Raw genomic sequence first — 21,540 nt, forward strand, 5'->3', positions numbered from 1 at the left:
TTTGACATCTGGTGAGAGGGCATTACACAGGGTGGGTGCCACTACAGAGAAGGCCCTCTGCCTGGTTCCCTGTAATTTGGTTTCTCACAGCAAGGGAACCGCCAGAAGGTCCTTGGAGCTGGACCTCAGTGTCCAAGCGGAACGATGGGGGTGGAGACGCTCCTTCAGGTCAGCACCAACACTTTGAATTGTGCTCAGAAATGTATTGGGAGCCACTGTAGGTCTTTCAAGACCGGTGTTATGTGGTCTCGGCAGCTGATCCCAGTCACCAGTCTAGCTGCCGCATTCTGGATTAGTTGTAGTTTCCGGGTCACCTTCAAAGGTAGCCCCACATAGAGCGCATTGCAGTAGTCCAAGCGAGAGATAACTAGAGCATGCACTAAAGTGCTTTTTTTAAATGTGAACATGCAGCTTGCTGGTGCAGGCACCTGAAATCACAGCCACGTTGCTCCTACGCTCCTCTTCTTGCTTCTGAGATGTAAGCCATAGTCTGGCTTAGTGCTACATCCAAACCCAGGCTTGTGGGTTTCGTTTTGGCAACCTACTGAGGTTTGTTTTAGGTGGCAGGAGTGGAGGAAGGAGCAAAACACCCATGATTTCAGCAGCATGCACCAGGATGCTGCACATTTGCCTTCACATTCAAACAATAGTTTAGCCTAACTATCATTTACAATAGCATGCAAACCAGGCCACTGTATTTGCAGCTTAGGTACGTAGGAAGCGGCTTTGCAGCATTGGTCTTTGTAGCTCAATGTTGTCAACAGTTGTTGGCTGTGGCTCAAGGTGTCAGGCAGGTGTTTCTTCCAGCCCTACTGAGAGGTGCCAAAGATTGAACCGGGGACCTTCTGCATGCAAAGTACATGCTTTGCCATAAAGTGACAACCCTTACACATACTGCTTATGTTCAATGGTTTGCTGCTTTAAGCCAATTCCACCTGATAAATTGTCTTTATTTTACTGCTTGATATACTTGATATTACTGATTTGTTTCCTGTTTTTATTACATAACTGGAATGTTACTGTATAGATCAGACTTTCTCAACCTTGAGTCCCCAGTTAGATATTGTTGGGACTACAACTCACAGGAGTTGTAGTCCAACAATAAGGAGGTCCGTTCTGCACAATGTAGTGTTGTGGCACCTACCCTTTAGTGTAGTGTGTTCTTGCGTGTTAGACAGGTATCATTTCTTGTGTATTTTCGGCACCTGCTTGAAGACCTTCTTCTTTTATCAAGCCTTTTAAGTGGGGATCTTTACCAGTCTGTGTATGTATTTTAAAGATATTTTTATTGTTTAATCACTTGTTTGCTGTCCTGGATGTCTTTGGGAGGATGGCTGGGATATAAATTTAATAAATACTTGACTCGAATAATCTTGTCAGTTTACTCAGTATGGTTAGGTCCCAGAGTTTTCCAAAACACTCCCTTAATTTTGGGATTTGTTTCATCTTCAGGTATTTCACATAGACAATTCTAACTCACACAGTCATGTGAAAAAGGAACATTTCTTTAAATCTAAATGAATTGGTATATTACCTTCTTGGGAAATGCCTTAAAATGTTATCCAAACTATCAGGCATTGTTTGAAGATAAGACCGTATTTTAAACATCTATTTTATTCATTATTACACCACAGATTTGAATGGGTTACAGTGAGTTCAGTTTCACATTCAATTTATGGTCAAGGTTGTCAGAGAAGAAGATAAGCTCTAACTAGTGATGTAATTAGCTATTTAACGGTTGAATGCATAATTAACTTTAGAATTCCCACTTCCATTTGATTTCTGATAAAACAGGCCAGATATTCAGTTCTTCAAATCCAAAGTAAAACATCAGATTATGTTAGCCACAACAATGCAGAAGTCTTGGAGCTTTGAAGCAGCCTGAAGGAACACTAGTCACCTGCCCAGATCCAAAATGTCATTCAGTATTTTGTAGCAGAATACCAATTTTGATGTACCAGAAAGGTCAAAGCAGTTTCTTTATACAGAATAGATATATCCAGTATTCATTCTGAACAAGTTAGTTATTTATGCATTGTCAATGAAACTCTTCTTCCATAAAGTTCTTTTGGTGGCATGTGTCTGTTTCAAGAGACGATGGGGTGAAGCCAAACCGTTGTGTTAGCAGCACCAAAATGACCTCCCTGGGGCATAAGCCTGGGCAGTGTGTATGGAGATCCTGGGCTGTCCAGACAACAAGATCTTGGCCTCACTGATGTGATCCAAAGCAAAGCAGAACAATACGTTTGGCACCAGCATGGCTGCAGGAGTTGCCTGAAGAAGGCATGCGAGGCAACATCCAACTGTCTTAGGGACTCCATTCTGGACTTGTATAGGGTTTACTCCTTAGTATTTTCTTCTCCTGATGATATCTTGCAAGGCAGCTATACAAAAGTTTTTTGTATAATTCTGCTTTTCTGTGAGGCTCAGTGACTGCATTTTCTCTGCCCTCTCAAAACAGGTTTCTTGCAGGATTGCCCATCTTGAGAGTAGAGCATCTATAAACATTGGGAATCCTGTATAAATGTGAGGCTTCTGCAACTTCCCTTTATCTCATAAGTGCTGACTGCACCAATAAATGCATAAGATGAACTATCCTGATGGCAGCACACAATATTGCATGTCTTTGGTATTAAAGTAAATAAAATTGAAGCCCACCGACACTCCAATCTTAAAGCAAAGTCCCTCATGCTGCGGAAAGTTCTAAAAGTTCATTTAGTTAGCTGCATTTTTGACAAAATATATAGCATATAATACAGCATAACTTTCGGTTTTGCACTTTAGTAACATAGAAAAGGAAGGTTTGTGTTTGGCTTTGCATGACAAATGTTTGTCACCATCCTGCTTTATTTATTTTTTCCCACTCCCCTGTTTTTGGCTTGGTTTCCAACAAACAAACAAACAAACAAACAAACACACTGTGCTTCAGTTGGTTTTAAGGACCTCCTGATCACTGTACTACAGTATACTTTCCCCTAAGTAATCTCAAAGCCAAAGCAAACACTGTAAAACAAAATCTCCAAAAGTAAATAGTGCAGTTTGTTGCCCTCCATATGGCTCACTGGCTAGAAGGTCATAAAGTGTGGTTCTTCTCTCTTCTCCCACCCCCAGCCCAGCCTTTTTCTAGGGGAACAGCTGGGTTTACACAGCATTTTCCGAGTGTTTGGTCTGGCCCAGAGCCAGCCATGCATAATTTTTCCATTATGCGCGTTTGATAGATGAGGAGCAGGGGGTGGTAACTTGGAGGAGCAAATTTGTGAGTTACTTTGGATTTTTATTAAAAGAGTCTTTTAAGAGAATATAAAGTAATGTAAACAAAATAAAAAGGCCACTAGGTATGACTAGATCTCTAATGGCAAGTGAATGTTGCCCTCAGTTCAGGGAGTTTTTTCTTAAGGGGGGTGTAGTTTTGACTTTTTCTTAAAATAAATAAACTATATAGGTTTGCCTATATATTCTTTGTTCTCCTGATTCTTCAAGAGAGGGTTGGAATTTTTAAAAATTAGTATCAATATTGAGAATGAATTGGAGGAAAATGGGGAGGGAGCTAAAATGCCCCTTAATAATTAAAATGGAATGAAACTTCTCATTGGAAAGACTGCATGGAAATGGTCATATAGAGTTCATTTCTCAAATGGCTCCCATGGAGATCTTAGGTCCCAACTAGCTGATGACATTCACGTGTAGTGCATAATAAATAGGGAGGGGGGCAAACCAGATCCAGAATGTGGAAGGAGGAAGGACTTTAACCCTTTGCTCTTACCAATCAGAATTGGACCTCATGCCTGCCAATGGGAACTTTCCCCCCATTGCAGGGGAGCAAAGGAGTTTGGAATTCTGAACAGAATTGCAGTGGGGGCATCGTGTTTCCTCTCTCTTTCCATGCCACACAAGCTATTTCTTTAAAATCTTGCACACAGTGGCAAAAAACTAGGGCCAAACTAGATATGGCGCAGTGGATCCATGATCAGATCTCTCATTGCCAGTCTTTTTCTAAAAACCCAGTCTCTTTGGTGTGCAATTTGGATTGAGCTGCAGCTCTGGAGGAAGTAAAGTTTTGCCTTTCCCCCCAGATCACAAACGCCCCCACTCTATTGTAAATCCAGGGGTGGGGGCACAGTTTGACTTAAACTGAGGAAACAGTGTGGAGAAAAGCACAACCTTGATTCCCATGCCCTCCTTTCTCTGTGGTGTTACCTTTAAGGAAAGGAAATGTCATTGGCAAATCAGATAACATCTCTCAACTTTGCACCACAAAACATTCAGGTGTTGGACATAGAAATCTATGTGCTAAACACACATGGCGAAAAGCCCCGATGTGTATGCCAGCTTTGTCCAGTTTGCCACATCGAAAGGACTTCCCAATTCACTTCATACAGGCTTTTTTGCTAAAATTTGCCAGCCTTCAAAGAAAAAGAGTGCATGCTCAAACTATAGAGACTCCCAAGACAATGCCAACAAATCCAGGCCAGCATTTCCCCCATCTCCCCTCAACTCCCACTATTGGCTGGATCCAGATTAAGTAAGTTGCACTTAGTTCCTATTAATGTCAGTTAACTTATCATTATTAACTTTTCAGATTGATTTCAGTGGGACTCTTCTATCCAGTGACAATCCATGTCACAAAACTGCATACTGCTTTTCCTTAAGAAAGGGGAGTCACACCCGTAGTTCTGTTAAAATGAGCCATTTATTAGTTCAACAAAGCCTAGTGACAAACCCTGCACACCTGCTACAGTATTTCTGCTCTGCTGCTCTTGAGCCTTTCCCACTCCTATGATTCTTCAAGCCACCATCTTCAATTCATCCTCTTAGTGGGTTCAGTACAGTGGTACCTTGGGGTACATACGCTTCAGGTTACAGACCCCGCTAACCCAGAAATAGTACCTCGGGTTAAGAACTTTGCTTCAGGATGAGAACAGAAATCGTGCTCCGGCAGCGCAGCAGCAGCAGGAGGCCCCAATAGGTAAAGTGGTGCTTCAGGTTAAGAACAGTTTCAGGTTAAAAACGGACCTCCAGAACAAATTAAGTACTTAACCCAAGGTACCACTGCACTTGCTTTCTTATATCCAGAAGCCAAAGCCAATATTTCAGTTTCAAAGCATCCATAGTCTATTGAATACTTAGCTATTTGTTTTGAGAGCCTACATTTATGACCAGGAGAAGGCAACTGGTAGGAAGTTTTGGCAATTCAAAAAAAATAAAAATGAATAAAATAAAACGCTTTTACAACTTACTGTATATACTCGTGTATAAGCCGACTTTTTCAGCACATTTTTAATGCTGAAAAAGCCCCCCTCGGCTTATACTCGAGTGAGGGTCCCATCCAAGCGCGTTTCCAGCAGCAGAGGCTGTTGTCGGCGGAGGAGGAGGAACAAGCAACCCAAAAGCAGCCCTTTCGGGATGCCCCTTCCTCCTCCTCCACTGCCGCCACCAGCCTCTGCCTCTCGGCAGCACCCTAGGTAGGCAGGGGGACTGGAGGGGCTGGGGGGGAGAGAGAAGCCCCCTCTGCCATGTGCACATGCGCGCGCACACACTCCAACCCACCAGGAGGTTTGTGGTGTGGTGAACTGGCTTATCCTCGAGTCAATAAGTTTTCCCAGTTTTTTGTGGTAAAATTAGGTGCCTCGGCTTATATTCGGGTCGGCTTATACTTGAGTATATACGGGTATACATTTCAACAGACTATATTTGACCAAATTCTTCTTTATGTATCTCTCTTACAGAACATAGGAAACTCGGCAATCTAACTGTGACAGTGAAAAAGACAGTCCCTTCTCCAGAATCCCTTCAGATCCTGTACCAGCGCATGAGATATGAATATGAGTTTTACTACTACATCAAAGAGCAGTTTCATCTATTAAAGCGCAAGTTTGGACTACGATCTTCAAATAGTAACTCTTCTCCTAGACCAGAATTTGTCATTCCTTCTCCTTTGGAAACTGAAGAGCCAGTAACAGAAGATGAGGAACAAGATGATGAAAAGTGGTTGGAAGATATCTATAGAAGGTGATGCAAGCATCACCTTCTCTACAGGCTGAAGCATCCAGATTTTTCATAAACTATTAAGAAAAATCCTTAAGGAAGTGAGTTACTGCACAACAGCATTTAAAAGACATTTCCCCCAGGATGAACTGATTGTGAGACCTCTTTTTGAGAGGGTCTATTTCTTTAAATTTATATTTGTTTCCCTTGGCTCCATAGGATCATAGTAGCTAGGACATACTTTTAAATGTGCCATTTCATTACAAATCACGGTACATTGTCACTGTAAAATATTGCTGTATATGGTACCTATTTGGCAGAGTGATGTAGATCACAGCATAGGTCATCTGCAGTTTTCTCAAAACCTGTTTTTCTTTGTTAGTATTTATACCGAATATTTTACAGTCACATTTGATCACTTGGAATTAAGAGCAGGGTATTGGAGGGTTTGTATTATCATCTGAACAGTGAATACTGTTGTGCTAAAAGAAGAAAGAAATGCATTACTGCTACACTAACTCTGGATACTATTTAGGCTATGGTTTCCCCATGGAAATTAATAAGGGCATTGTTGACAAACCAAGTAGAATTGCAGGGGAAATCAAGCTTATCTTGTTAAATGCATGGGTACATCAAAGTTCAACACCTTTCGAAATTGATGAAAGTTAGGAGGGCAAATGTTTGCAGAATTTGGTGTTTGTTTCACAGAGGAAGCTAGGCTGCAGGGAAGGCACTTAACTTTACTTCAGATTTTAGGAGAAATCCTTCTTAGTGTATTATTCCCAGTCCTTTTATTACACAGAGACCCTAAAGGAGGGGAACACAAATAGTCAGGCATCTTTTCAAAAATGTGGGCTGTTCTAGTTCAAAGAACATTCGTGCTATGTCATAAATACATGATTCGGTTCCAGCTGAGAGAGATTCTTGCTGAAGTGAGAAGTCAATGTTCAATGTGCCTCACATCTTCTGGACGGTTGAAAATAAGATAGTACATAATACATTTGGGGTGTATTCCATGATGCATTTATTGAAGAGATACAGAAGAAAGTTTACTGCATTCCCTACAGAGTGTCTTCCACTCTAACCCCTGACCCCGTTTCACAGTAACAACTGTCTAGGCATGGGCAGGTTCTCCTTTAACTTTAAGCAGGCATGGCCAAACTTGGCCCTCCAGATGTTTTGGGACTACAGTTCCCATCATCCCTGACCACCGGTCCTGTTAGCTAGGGATGGTGGGAGTTGTAGTCCCAAAACATCTGGAGGGCCAAGTTTGGCCATGCCTGACTTAAAGCAAAGGAGCAAGGAATTGCTGTTGTCTTTGTCATACTCAAATGTGTACTGGCCAGAATAGTACAGTCAGCATCTCTGATAGGGAGCTGGGATGAAATAGGATGGAACTGGTTTGTTGGTTTACCAGGAGCTCTACTTCTTTTCTAGTGTTTTATCTCTCAAATTCCCTTCTCAGAGCTTGTGAGCATCAACTAATATTGTAAATCACCATTATCTATTGCATTCTGTTGTTTACTATACTACTTCTATCAGGATTTGAACAAACATAATTGTGTTAAGGCTCAATGACAACATGGATGAATTATCTTGTTGCTAGTTATGTCCTAATTTTGTGGTTCCAATGCACTACTCTGAAGGAACACAGTGGGAGCAAGAAATACAGTAAATAATAATTAACCAAGATGCTGCATTGTATATTTTAAGTGGTTTCTATGAAATTACATTTAAAGAGTAATGATTAGTTTACACACTGTGGATTTCTTTTCTTTTTTATAAAAGCAAATTAATATTCACATATTGGGTTTCTTTTTTATCTTTTTTTAAAAGAAAACATCAAATTTTATCCGTGTCTCTAGAGTCCTGGGTCACTTAACATGTTCACTTTCTCTGCAATTTCACTGCTGCTTAAATCTATTTTTATCGTTCTATTTAATATTTTTCTTCATGAATGCTTTGCAGTGTTAAAAAGAACAGGCTGTCGGGTAATTTACTTGCTAGGTTTCAGTGTTGTATATTTTTTGTACAAAGCAACTTGGCCTCTACTCCCAGAAAGGTACTTCATAAATTTATTTGGCACATAAGCTTTTAAGATTCCTAACACAACAGGTCATTTATCTGTCATGAAATAGATTTTATAATTTACTTTAAATGACTTAAAAGCACACTTTAAGTTTGTTAATCGTTTGACTTATTTATTGTGACTTTTCAGCACATTCCAAATTCTAAGTTGCTCAGGAAAGGAGTTCATTTAAATGATTTTATTTTGATGGTTCTTTCTTTTTCTTTTTAGAATGAAATCACTGTTATAAAGCCTTCAGCCCATGACACCCTTTTAGGAAGCACCATACTTGTTTGTTAATCTCTGTGAGAGAGAAAAGGTCGGTTCAGGGCACATGTGAAAAAAACAGAGCATATATGTACATTAGGTTAGTTGTAAATGAAAGCAACCAGTGTTTGAATTAAATATTCATTAACTTATTCACTGACGTTTTGATATTAAACCATAAGACATCCATCTAAACTTTTTTTTATTTTTAGTCCACTAATATTTCCATTTGGAACCTGTGCTGTTCTTCACAAAACCAGTAATCCTTCTGTGGGGTTTTTTTCTGGATGTAAAGGTTAAAGCATTTTCCATTTGAATTGCCCTAGAAAAGATTATTTTATAAAGCACTGTTTATTGGTGAAGGCCACACTTACTTTAAGCAAGCTATTTTGAGATTACTATGCTACACCTTGAATTACTTTGAGGCACACGGCCCAAAAGTTAACCTTTTCTAATTATATGAGAAATACAGTGAATATTTGGAACTGCACTGGCAATGTGCTTTATTGCTGTTGTGGAATAATTTTTAATGCATAGTGGTAACAGCTTTGACCCAAGCATTGCTTTTTACTAGTTAACATAGACATGGGTGTGGTGATATTTGATATCTAGGCTCAATGCTCCCCTTGTCCACAGTTCTCAGGCAACTTGCTAAACTTTAAAGAAGTGTGTGCGTCAAACCACAAACACACAAGAAATAACATGCTGTAATGGTGGTAAAATGGCTTTGAATTCCAAAATCACATTAATAAATGGTACATTTTGTGTAATTTATTTATGTTTATTTTGAAGAGATACAATAGCATTGCAGTTTTCCAAAATGCACTCACTTTGTGAACCCATGAATGTCCTTGTTTCTTTTAAAGGTACATCTGAAATACTTTAGTTTATATGAGTGTCTTGAGTGCCACATGGCTTTTGTGATGAATTACATTAATTTGTGGTAGAATTTAATAACTCAGGCCAGAAATCAAAACTGTACTCTTTAAAGATAAACAGGTTCCAACTGATAAAAGCAGTTAAGACAGGCTTCCAGCATTTTTTAAAGGAGTAATACATATTCCTTTTTTGCAACGAGAATCTACATTGAATTTAGGCTTGTACTGTTGCCTATTGCCTACAAAATTACATTTGAAAATAATTAAATGCCATGAAAACTAATAAAGGCCTGTAATATGCAATGGTGAATGGTGCATTCTCTCCTTCTGTTGTGTTTGTCTTTCTATAATAAGGGTTGTATGATCAGTTCTTCAGTCTTTAAATACCCTGGATGGTGATTTAATATGAAAACAGTGGGAGTACACATGACAAATGGAAGTGAGAGCTGGACCATAAAGAAGGCTGATCGCTGAAGAATTGATGCTTTTGAATTATGGTGCTGGAGGAGACTCTTGAGAGTCCCATGGACTGCAAGAAGATCAAACGTATCCATTCTTAAGGAAATCAGCCCTGAGTGCTCACTGGAAGGACAGATCGTGAAGCTGAGGCTCCAATACTTTGGCCACCTCATGAGAAGAGAAGACTCCCTGGAAAAGACCCTGATGTTGGGAAAGATTAAGGGCACAAGGAGAAGGGGACGACAGAGGACAAGATGGTTGGACACTGTTCTCGATGCTACAAACATGAGTTTGAGCAAACTGCGGGAGGCAGTGGAAGACAGGAGTGCCTGGCGTGCTCTGGTCCATGGGGTCGCGAAGAGTCGGACACGACTAAACGACTAAACAACAACAACACACATGACAAGTTTTCTTAGTTTGTGTCTTAATCTGAGTAGCTGATGAATAGTTTTAGAAATTTTATATAGTTAAATAATTCTTTTTAAGTTCAAGTGTTGCTAACATCTCTTAAGTTGGCCTTGTTCCTCACCTACATTCAAAATAACTTTTCAATATTGTACCAGCCTACATTCAATGAGGAAATGGTTTTGAAGGTTCACAGGTACAGGCAGATGTTTCTGGTACCTAAGGAATTTTTCTCTAGCGACCTCAGCTGGTACATGTGCTATTTCAGCTTTTAGTGATGCAAAATGCCCAGTTTCAGAGCAAGTGTAGATTAGTGGCCAAATGTTTATAGGCAACTCAATATTATCACTTTTTATCACTTAAAAAAAACCACACCATGTATGATCCATCATGTAAAACTATATTGGCAACACCATCAAAGGAGGTAATCCCAATCCCAAAACGCCTTAAATAGTAAAAATGGATCCATTCACTGGAGAATAATTATAGTAATCTGTTTGAAATAAGAATAATGCAAGAATTGCTGGGTATGGTTTTTTTTATGACTTCGTTTTAATTAAAAATCATTTTATCTTCTTTCAATTTATTTGTAATGAGCTTTAATTCTGTTCAACAGCTGAAGATATCAGATCAATTAATGTCAACATTTGGGCACTCTCAACTAAAAATGTTCCTCCTGAACACAATCTATAATATAAACATGTGCACCTCTATTCATATAAATTATCACAGCACACTCAAATTCATTCAAAAAACAGCTCCTCTGCTGCATGATATTAGAATTTGTGTATGAATTGTTGATTATAACACATAGCTTAAACCAGCTTACTTAAAAATATAATACAGACAACTGCATCTTTGTTGAATGTTATTGATTATTCAAATATGACACAGAGTCCTGCATCCAGAATGCAAATAAATAATGGGGTACGTCTGTGTTTGCTTTTTATCTGGTTTGAGAATTCTTACATTGCTAGATTGTAACTAGTTGTAGTATTCCCAATCTTAGTACAGTATAGGTTTCTGAAGTAGACAAGGTCCCTATAGTGTAAGGAGTGGGAGATGATATTAGTGGGTGAAGAGGATAGTAAAGGGAAGCTTCTTGGTGACCCATGGACATTTCTGCTAATCTTTCCATTGAACGGTTTTCCAAATACCTGAATGTCAGTACAAACAGTATAAAAACAAAAAGGAAATCCCCATGCATAAACCTAATCAAGAATATAGCCCTGTGGGACACAGAATAGAACAAACTTGGCAACAAATTCTATGCTCAGCCCAGAAGACAGCACTGCCATCTTGAAGAGCAATGGGGGAAGTAATAAAGTATGGGTGCCAATCTCCCTTTCGGGCATGGTCTTAAATTTATCTTTATATATTTGTCCTGAAAACTATGGTAGAGCTTTATGGTTCCAAAGTCGTGTCCCTTGTAGGGATGAAAATTGATTATATATAAAGGATTAACTTGTTAGAAACCTTTTATTTCATTTTTTTAAAAACCTGAAAAATATTCCGGATTTTTATTTTATTGGCAAATGAGTGTATATGTGTGGGTGTATGACTGGATTCATGAATCTGAGACAGAAGCTTGAACTGACTAAAGCCTCAGCAGCAGTAGGCTCTTTATGATAAACCACAGTGGAATTTGGAAACTTTTCGGCAACTTTGACCTTAACTTTGTCTTACAAATATCACAGTGTCAAACAGCATTGCATATGTCTCCTCATCATGGAGGCAGAAGGAATAATTGTCCAGCCAACTCTCTTTTTCCAAAACAATACTCTTCGAGTCAAAGGAAAATAGCTAAGGTCTTTAATTCCCCTAAATAATGTCCAATTTTCCTTCTGAAATGTTTTGTATTAACAATATACATTTTGCAACAAATACTTTATAGTAACATTATAATTACATGGAAGTAGGTTTCTGTTAAGTTTCGGCAAACTGTATGCAAACTAATAGTGCTCTCTATACCATGCTATAGTGCATGGCATTCACACATCATGGGAAACCATAGTTAATGGTTTACAGTGAATGTGCAAAGTTGGATAGACTTGCGTAACTAGGGATTATGGTTTGTTCGGCATGTGGGCTAGTGCACATCTGCACAGCCCAGCCCTGTGGTGTGAAGCCTGGATTGTGCCCATTATCTCAAATAAGTAGCCAAGTATTAAAGACAAAGGGGCTCTTGAGTCTTCGTAGCCACATGGCAGTTTGCAATTCTGTCTTGGATCACTGTGTTTACAGTGAGCAGTAAAATTCAGCCACTGCCATGACTTTAAATCATGGGGGGGGGGGGGAATCTGTAGTCATTATGTTATTTCTTTTTTTCTCCTAAAGATGGGCTCTTTTTTCTCCTGCCATGCACATTCCCACCTTTGCAATACAATCTCAGAATTAAGAGTCTGAATTTTCATTCCATGAAAATGCTGTACAAAAGTTCAAGAGAAGTGTATGTTTATATTACCCCTTGGTGTTCCAACATCCTGTACAGAGGGGAGGCAGGATCATCCCAAATATGGGTCACAGAGGCTTTGATTGTTAAGAGGGGAAGCAATTATTTTCAGCAAGATGGCTAAGGGAACAATTCATCCCTTCTCCATTTTTATTTTGCCTTTATGTATTCACATACTGTATTTATTTCCAAAAATGGAACTGTTGGAAAACAATGTACTGTCAGTGTCAATATAGTACCAAGTTATTTCACAGGCATATACCAAACATATCTTAGAGCTTTTTGTTTAATGTCAGCAGCAGATACTATGAATTCCAGTCTAAGTACATCATTTCAGATCCATGTTGCAGAGCTCTTATCTCTAGAGATTCTGATCAATCTAAACTTTTTTCCAGCCTGAAACACTTGCCCTCTAAAAGATTTCCACAGAGCCTTTCACTGGTAACCACAGAGTGGTCTCCTGTAACCCACCTGCATTTCCTGCTCTTGATCTCTCCAACCTTTAGTTGTGATCTATGTAGATTGTCTTTCTGGTCAAGAAAATATGACCCTCTGATCTGTACAATGCCTACTACACACAACAGTGTTTGTTCATGTAGTGGATACAGAGAGTGGGGGGGGGATGTGGATGGGAACAGTGCACATAAGGTACATTTGACTGTCAAAAATCAAACAGATGTTGATTTTATTATGAGAATTTCTTTTTTAAAAAATATTAAACTGGTTTTGTGCACACTAGAGGGAGCCCTGATCACAACAATAATTGAAAACATATTTCAGAAACTCTGCAAACAGCACTCTTTATGTCTTCATAAGCACTGATAAATTTTAATTGGGAAATTACTACATTTATTTAATGAGAAAATTGGCTTGCCCCATAGCCTGCTGCTTAATTGTGACGTTTGATTTCTTTTCATTTCTACCCCACCTTCCCTGAAGGCTCTAGGCTGGTACAACAAATTAAAACTCCACAGTTGCTTAGGAAAACACCCCAGCCACCAAGAGAGAGCTCCTGTCATATTGTCTTACAGTCCTCGTGCAGAGGATTAAACTTTGGCCATGAATGGGGCTCCTACAAGTCATTGCCTCTTGTGCTCTGTACTTTTATGAACACAGTGGCTGGGTGAGAAACCAAGGGCCAAACTAGGTTTTTGTTTAATATGGATGTAGCATGTATCTTGTTTTTCCTCAGCTAATTACAGGCATGGGAGAGCCCAATTCTGACTGCAAAGGCAGCACTGGGAGGGAAGGCTTTTCACTCACCCACCACCATCAGAACAAAGATTGGGGCCCCAAGCAGCTAATACCTAGACTAAGTTCCAACTGTGGCAGGCGAGTGAAGAGATAAGGCTCCTCTACCTGCATGCTGCCTTTGTGGCGAGAACTGGGCTCTCCTAGTTAGCTAAAGAAAAACAAGGGACATAGCTGCCTGCACATCTAATTTGGCCTGAAGGAAGCTTTATTGGCTGAACTTAGTTTGTGATGGGACATAGGAAACAAGGCAGTCTCTATCTCCATGTCTCCTGTGTGTATTGTAAGTTATAAAGCAAAACAAAAATTCTTATGTTGATCTTCCAGTAGGACCATCAGGGTTTCTGTACCAAATTTGGCCAGGAGTTCAGAAAGCTGATAATGTTCAAGGATGCTTGAAGTGGCTCAACAACTTTCTCCCCTTTCCAAGCCATAACTTGTTCTTTCTCCTTTTGTAAGGACAGAAGATAGCAGGAATCGTGGTTGCAAGTGATGACTGGTGTTGAGGTTAAATCTGATGAATTGAAGGGCACTGAAGAGAGTAGTTAAGTCAGGGGTCAGCAAACTTTTTCAGCAGGGGGTCGGTCCACTGTCCCTCAGACCTTGTGTGGGGCTGGACTATATCTTGGGGGGGGGATGAACAAATTCCTATGCCCCACAAATAACCTAGACATGCATTTTAAATAAAAGCACACATTCTACTCATGTAAAAACACGCTGATTCCCAGACCGCCCGCGGGCCGGATTTAGAAGGCGATTGGGCTGGATCCAGCCCCCAGGCCTTAGTTTGCCTACTCATGAGTTAGATAAATACAAATTTTCCCTTATGATAATGAAAGCCTCTTGGTCAAAGTTGTACCTTATGTAACAGTAGAGTAGCTTGTGCTGTGTACACACTATATCTTTAAAGCACATTGAAAACACATCATTTCCCTCAAAGAATTCTGGGCATTGTAGTTTACCCCTCACAGAGCGACAATTCCCAGCAACCTTTGAGAAATGACATTGTCCAGAATTATTTGAGGGAAGGAATGGGTTTGAAAGGTATGTGTGCACATAGTCTTGAGTGTGAAGGTGGAATTGCATGTTACATTATATGGCCACCACTGAAACCAGCAACCACGAGTTGCTTGTCCCCTAATGTCTAGGACAACTTACCTATATCCTGGCAGGACATTATACATAACTGGCTGTCATTAGTCCTATGGAGGTGTCTTGGAGGAGGTGATTGGATCCTGAGGAGGAATGGGATGAGCTTGGAGAGTGCCTGTTTCCTTGCCCAGTCCCAGGACTCTGGCTACATGCCATCCTTCGAAAGGAAGGTCCAGGGAGCATGGCACTTATTGGAGCAACATATTAGCCATGTGCCTCTTGTGCGTCTGCTGCTGCATTTTACAATCTGCCTTGCCTAAGAACCACTCTGATTTATGGATTAACCAAACTGGGAGTTCAGTTCATCCAGGATTAGGGGCCAGGACTCTGGCAGAGAGTGAGCAAAAGCACCCCACTTAAAAGGAAAGGAATATCTAGTTGTGTCCCACCATGATGTTGGGACACAACTAGATCTTCCTTTCCTTTTAAGTGGAGATATAGGGTGGTGTCGAAGTGAATAGCTGTGGTTAACAGAACAAGACTTCCCCTCCCTCTCTTTCCCCTGCATGTGCTGGCTCCAAATCTGCTCTGGAGTTTGGGGAAACCCCTAGAACAGATGTAGGGAGTTAAGAGGGGCAGGATTTCGGCTGATGGGAAATCCTTGTGTTTACACAATCAATGACTTAGTCCTACTTTGACTACTGCCCTTCTATTCAGTCTGTATCTGTATTGGACTTGACATTATTTTTATATCTGGTTTTACTGTTCATGGGTTTTATGATTGAAAAGCTTCAGCACGTTTAATGGAAAGCAATTACTAAATGAAATGAAATAAATAAACTAGGGCATTACAGGGAAGGAATGACAGATTTGTTTGTTTTTTGAAAGGAATTATGTATTTAATATGACAGGCAGCTCTAGGCAGAAAGAGAGTAGGAAATCTTCGGAATGTGAATTTAACTGAGATACCCAGTGGAGGCTGATTGCAATTCTAAGTTACAATGTGACTACAGGTGACCTTTTCAGGGTCACCTGAGATTGAGTCACAAAGAGCAAGGCAAACAGAGATTCACCCCCTCAGCAAAAAATAAGAACGAACAACCATGGAGTTCGTTTTGGTTTGTGGGGAAAAATAAGGTTATCAGATTTGAAGTCATATGGACGATTAGGGAAGAAGTTAATGGTACAATTATGGTCTGCGGTCTTGCCCACATCCAGTGAAAGAGGTAGAGACAGGTATGTGTGTGTGTTAAGGTAAGAGGATGAAGCTGAGGGATAATTCTGAGAAAGAAGAGTAGACAAAACAAAGCAGCAGCAATGGATCTGTTGCTGAAAAAATCACATAAACAATATATCTTGCTGGAAGGGACAAGAATGGAAAAAGTGTCTTGATGAGTATGCATGTAATGTTACACCACAGTTTATTTTTAAAGATACATAAAGTCAGGGAAACTAGAAAAGAATGTGTAAAATCCTTTCCATAACGGAGTTCAGACTGTTGGCTGACTCAATTAAAAATAAAATAAAAATAAAATGGCCCAGCTTCTTTACAATGACTTCGGAAATAGTAGCTACTACTCTGCTCACACTGCCGACACAGGCCTCAAGAGGGGGATTCACTGCCTATTTACAGTCAGTGATGAAGCCAGGGCTGGATCTTAGGCCAAAATCCAGGTCCTGCAGCCCAGGGGTTCCCCAGATTATCCCCAAGCCCAGCTGCAGATGATGGGGCCAGCAGCAAACAGGCTCACCACAAGCCCCTGGCCTGGCACGGGCATGCCAAGGCACACCGGGGCTGGCACTGGTTGCCACAGCATCCTTGCATTTTGCTTACTTTTAAACACATGTTATAGTAAGGGGAGGCGCAACCAAATTTGTTCCTGGTTACAGAGGCTAATTTTATTTTTCTTCTACATTAAAATAGTGTTTATTGATAAGCTTATGCAGTTAGCATCGGCGGCGGCAGCCCTGCTTTATTCCTATAGTGGTGGTGGTGCTATGATTTGAGTTCAGAAGCTGGACCTGCATGTGATTAGAGTGTTTCTTCTTTTTATTAGCGTTGGGAAATAAAAAGCAAGTTTCCTCACATACCAGGACTGCAAGGGCAATTGTTAAGCATGGAATGGTTGCAGGTGGGGGGGGGGGGGAGAGAAAACGAAGGTAGCATCTTTGGGAGCCATAACAACAGCCTCCCAGCAATGGTGTCGCTAATGCTTAGGGTGGGGGGAGAGGTGACAAGGCAGCCAGCGCTGCAGAGGAACACCCACAGGACCCCTGGGTTGTATTCTGCAATGTGCCTGCACGTCCGCAATCTCGTCCCCATTTCACCCATCCCAATAAGCGGCAGCAACACTGAAACCAGGAGGTTGTTTCTGTGGTTCTACCTTGCTGGGTGGTAAATCCAGGGTCTGACATTGCTAGCTGCACCACTGCGTAGTGTACGTTGTTTCACTGGGTACAGGTTATCAGTGAATCACCTGCCATCAGAGCGATTAGACTATGTTGTTTAGTGCAGGGGTGGGCTGCACAAATTTAGCTCATCAAGCTACCCTGTTTGGTGCCCAAGTTCATTTCCCCCAAACCACAGCCACCTGCCCCACACCTGATGTCATAAGGGAAGTAGGTACATGGCTGGACAGGAACCATCAGGAGCTCAAGGTGAATGCGGTCCACTCCAGCGTGCCTTACTTCTCCAGTAACACCAAGTGGTTTCCATTCCAAAGGGATTAGCACAATTTGTATGTTTCCGAGCAGAGTTCAAAGTGTTGGTGCTGACCTTTAAAGCTCTAAACGCCTCAGTCCAGTATACCCGAAGGAGCATCTCCACCCCCATCATTCTGCCCAGACACTGAGGTCCAGTGCCGAGGGCCTTCTGGCGGTTCCCTCACTGCGAGAAGCCAAGTTACAGGGAACCAGGCAGAGGGCCTTCTCAGTAGTGGCACCTGCCCTGTGGGATGCCCTCCCACCAGAGGTCAAAGAGAAGAACAACTACCAGACTTTTAGAAGACATCTGAAGGCAGCCCTGTTTAGGGACGCTTTTAATGTTTAACAGACCACTGTGTTTTAATACTTTGTTGGAAGCTGCCCAGAGTGGCTGGGGAAACTCAGCCAGATGGGCGGGGTATAAATAATTTATTATTATTATTATTATTATTATTATTATTATTATTATTATTATTATTATTATTATTATTATCATCATCAATGAAATCTGCTTGTTGTTATTGGAGCAGCAAAGCCCTTTGTGCTGCAGCGCCCAATTGCAGGACAACTCATATCAAGTGATGGACAAATAGCTCCACCCACCTGTCAAAGTTGGCCTGTGCTTCCCCACCCCTCTCCATCTGGATTGCAACTACGGTAATTTATGTTGAATGGCTCATGTACCCAGATCACTTTTGAATGCAACACATTTAGCATAAACTATCTACTTTGATCCTGTTTAGTTTGCCCAGCCACTGCGCATCCATTAATGCACACAGTGACCCAAAATTTCTGGTACATTTGACAGTGACCACAGGTTGACAGAACCTGGGAGGGAGGGGGGCGCTGAACCAAAATGGATGTGAAATGACTATTGGAAATTCGGAAGTGACGTTGAAATGCTGAAAGTGAATTTACTGCCACGTGACATCAGGTGGGAGAATGTTCACCTACAAGAGACTATGTATTTTTATTAAATCATTTACGATAGAATCCAGCAACACTACGGCTTTCTAAGCTCTTGTTTTGTGGCACAAATGAGAGTAAGTTGAATGAATGCATGCCACAGTACTACATTCTTCACAGATTACTAGGTAATCCTTTCCAGCTGCTTTCTACACCTGTGGCGATTTAAGTTTGTTGTGGCTGAGGGGAGAAAGTGATCACAAGAAAGGCATGATAGGGTGGCTGTACTTAAGTTTTAGCTAAACGGTTACTTCTAACTAGCAATGGGGAGAAATCCAGTTCACTGCATGAATGGAAATGCACATCTCCTTTGAGATATGAAATTCTCTAAATGGTGTGTACACATGCATTTTATTTATATACCACTTTTCCATAGTTCAAACCATGCTCAAGGAGGCTTACAACATTAAAAAACACACACTATGTCATTACAAAAAATAACAAAAGTAGTCATAAATAATAAATAAGAAAGACATCAAAAAGTACACAACCAAATTAAACGAATTCCACATTAATTAGCATAAGATCTAAAATAAAGATAAAAAAGTGTTATCAGTACTGTAACAGCAACAACCTCCCCCACAGCAAACAATACCCCAGCCCAAATCTGTATTAGGGGAAAGTGCACATAAAATGCTTATTTCAGAAAAGAACATATGTATATATTAGGCAAAGTTGCATACGTCCGTACAAATGTACACTAAAATGCTGACATATTTTCATGGGGACTTAAAACTAATAATCACAAACTACATTCTATTTTTCTATGAAACAGAAATCGGAGAACTGAGTTTAAGACTTGAACAATTAGGGACTGTGAGAAACTGAAACTGACAGATTCATCCATCCCTATTTCCAGCTGACACTCACTATTCTGCCTGAGGATATCCACATTTTCCTCTTGCAACTCTATTTTCCTAATGAGATGTTATGAACAGCCACCTGCACAGATGGGAATCACATGCAAGGTAGTTTATTACTATTTGGTTTCATAGGCAGGCTAACCCCTGGCATCAAAGAGCAATGGAAGTCCCTCATTATTCTAGGTGACACACATGGATGAATAATATCAACCCCAATAAGTGGGCATTTGTCTTAGATAAGGACCCCTCCAAATTCGTTTTGCTAACTAACTGTATGGAATGTACAGTATTTCCTGGAACTCAAAACGTGGGGTCTGCAGCACGTGAGCCTATGGAAAAGAAACCTGTACATTTTAAACTGATTTGGCAAGAACAATTTTGAACACTCTTTGCATTGCTGATTTGCTTTTGGGAAGTAACACTATATAATATGGAGTGTCCTAAAAGGTATAAAAAGATAAAATAGTTAGGTATAAACAAAGGGGTAACACAGCAGCCTTACAATCTAATTAGCTTTTCCTTCTAAACATGTAGTTGTGTAAATAACTGGATTTTTAGAAAGACACTATAAATCTCCATTACTATGTTTGCTGAAGAAAACCAGAACTGGAAAAGGCTAAGAAATGTTATCTTCCTTACAGTTTTATGATATGAGGGAAAGGAGCAAATGCACAGCACATCTTTGATTTTGTGTTTTGCTTTTAATTCTGTTTATTTACAAGGGAAAGAACATATACTCAGATACATGAACAAACATGGGATGGGAGGAATATAAGTAATATTGCAGCTTTACTTCAGAGTTTTCATGAATGTGCACTTTTAATCCATGGTCACGGAAACAGATGTAGAAAGTGGGGTGGAATAGAACTGAGGGAGGGACATTGTTGATGAGTGCCACAAGGTTCCTGCATACAAAAAGGAATGTTTATTGTGTTTCTTTTGCAATGGTGGTATTTACAGGAGAAGTGACAAATCGGGAAGTGTCTGAATCAAAACTGTGACTCCTGATCTGTTGCTGGATTGACAAGTACTTCCTGACTTTGAGATCCTTGAACAGCTTGCTTGCTCACTGGTTGCTGGTAGGGCTGAATAGCCACTCAGAATGAAAGGAGGCCCACAAAATGAATAGGCTCATTCTAAAGCCAGTGTAGCCAGATGCCCTTTTGGACCCTCAAATCTGAAATGTATGGAATGTGCTTAAATGTCTTTATGTACAAATGCAACTGGGACAACTTCTTGCGGTCCTACAATTCCCTACTGGAATGCTCCTTCACAAGAAATATATTGATGTGATTTTTAATTCTGCAGCCCGAGGGGAAGAGGGAAATCATAGCTCTTTTTATGTTTCTGGGTGAGTACTTTCAAGAGAATTTTTTAAATTATCAGTAGCTTTAAATGCCACATGACTGGTTCTTGCAATGGAATGTCTGATTCGGCAAAGAAAGTTTGCTTGCCCATTTCAGAAATCTGTTCTCAATTTGCATTGCTTCATTCAAGTTTAACATAGCTGTTACGTTTAATGCCGCTCGTGGCAATTTAATGCTCTACTATATGAACCATTGGAACATGCTAAAACAGAAAAATATGCTCAGGCTTAACCATATAAATAAGTTACATTCTTTATAAAACAATATAAAGAATGCAGCAGAAAGCAGAATATGAACACCCTTACAATTTATAAACACACAGATCTATAAGGCCATGAGTGGAAAGCAGGGGGCGGGGAGAAATCAAATGAGGAAGAGCTAAGAGAAGGAAGCTATTTTGGGTAAAAAAGACAATAAATAAAATAAGCTACAGGATATCTATTAGCTGAAAACTGAGATTGGCTACTGGTTTAAACTGAGAAGCCAGATAAAAAAATTGACTATTAAAACAACATAATTTTGGGAGTTCTTCCCCCTGAAACACACTGGCAGTTAAGAACGGGAATGTGATGAATGGAGAATCTGAGGAATATATTTCGGATGCTTTGTTTGATTTCTGTTGAACTAACTGTAGCCAATTGGAGCAGGAAGGAGTCTCTTCCCATATAAACTTTCATCATTCTCTGGAACATCAATGAGGATCGATAGCTGCATGTTCAACTAGAGAGGCTGCTCAAAGAACTGTGGATATTACTAATATTGTCTAGTATTATTGCTGGCATCT

The 21,540-nt window shown here is 40.3% G+C and overlaps 2 protein-coding genes across 12 annotated transcripts in view; one reads left to right on the forward strand and one right to left on the reverse strand.

Annotated features, from left to right (window-relative positions):
- UST (uronyl 2-sulfotransferase) overlaps positions 1-9,508 on the forward strand; it is a 119,839-nt gene extending 110,331 nt beyond the window's left edge. Inside the window, exon 8 of the mRNA XM_081186314.1 lies at positions 5,727-9,508. Coding sequence (XP_081042440.1) covers positions 5,727-6,013 — 287 coding nt within the window. The 3' untranslated portion in view covers positions 6,014-9,508. The remainder of the gene's footprint in view (positions 1-5,726) is intronic.
- The window catches only part of LOC308582823 (uncharacterized protein), a 156,182-nt gene that overhangs the window by 96,528 nt on the left and 38,114 nt on the right, over positions 1-21,540 (reverse strand). Inside the window, exon 4 of one of the 11 annotated variants that reach the window (XR_014005865.1) lies at positions 1,637-2,498. The exons of 9 other annotated variants lie outside the window; for them this stretch is intronic. The gene's annotated coding sequence lies outside the window, so the exon portion shown is untranslated. Of the gene's footprint in view, positions 1-1,636; positions 2,499-20,010; positions 20,295-21,540 lie in introns of those variants that run through there. One more of the 11 variants, XR_014005866.1, reaches the window with a different exon arrangement.

This window comes from Podarcis bocagei (genome assembly GCF_964188305.1).
Source record: "Podarcis bocagei genome assembly, chromosome: 3".
In the NCBI taxonomy this organism is placed as follows: domain Eukaryota; kingdom Metazoa; phylum Chordata; class Lepidosauria; order Squamata; family Lacertidae; genus Podarcis; species Podarcis bocagei.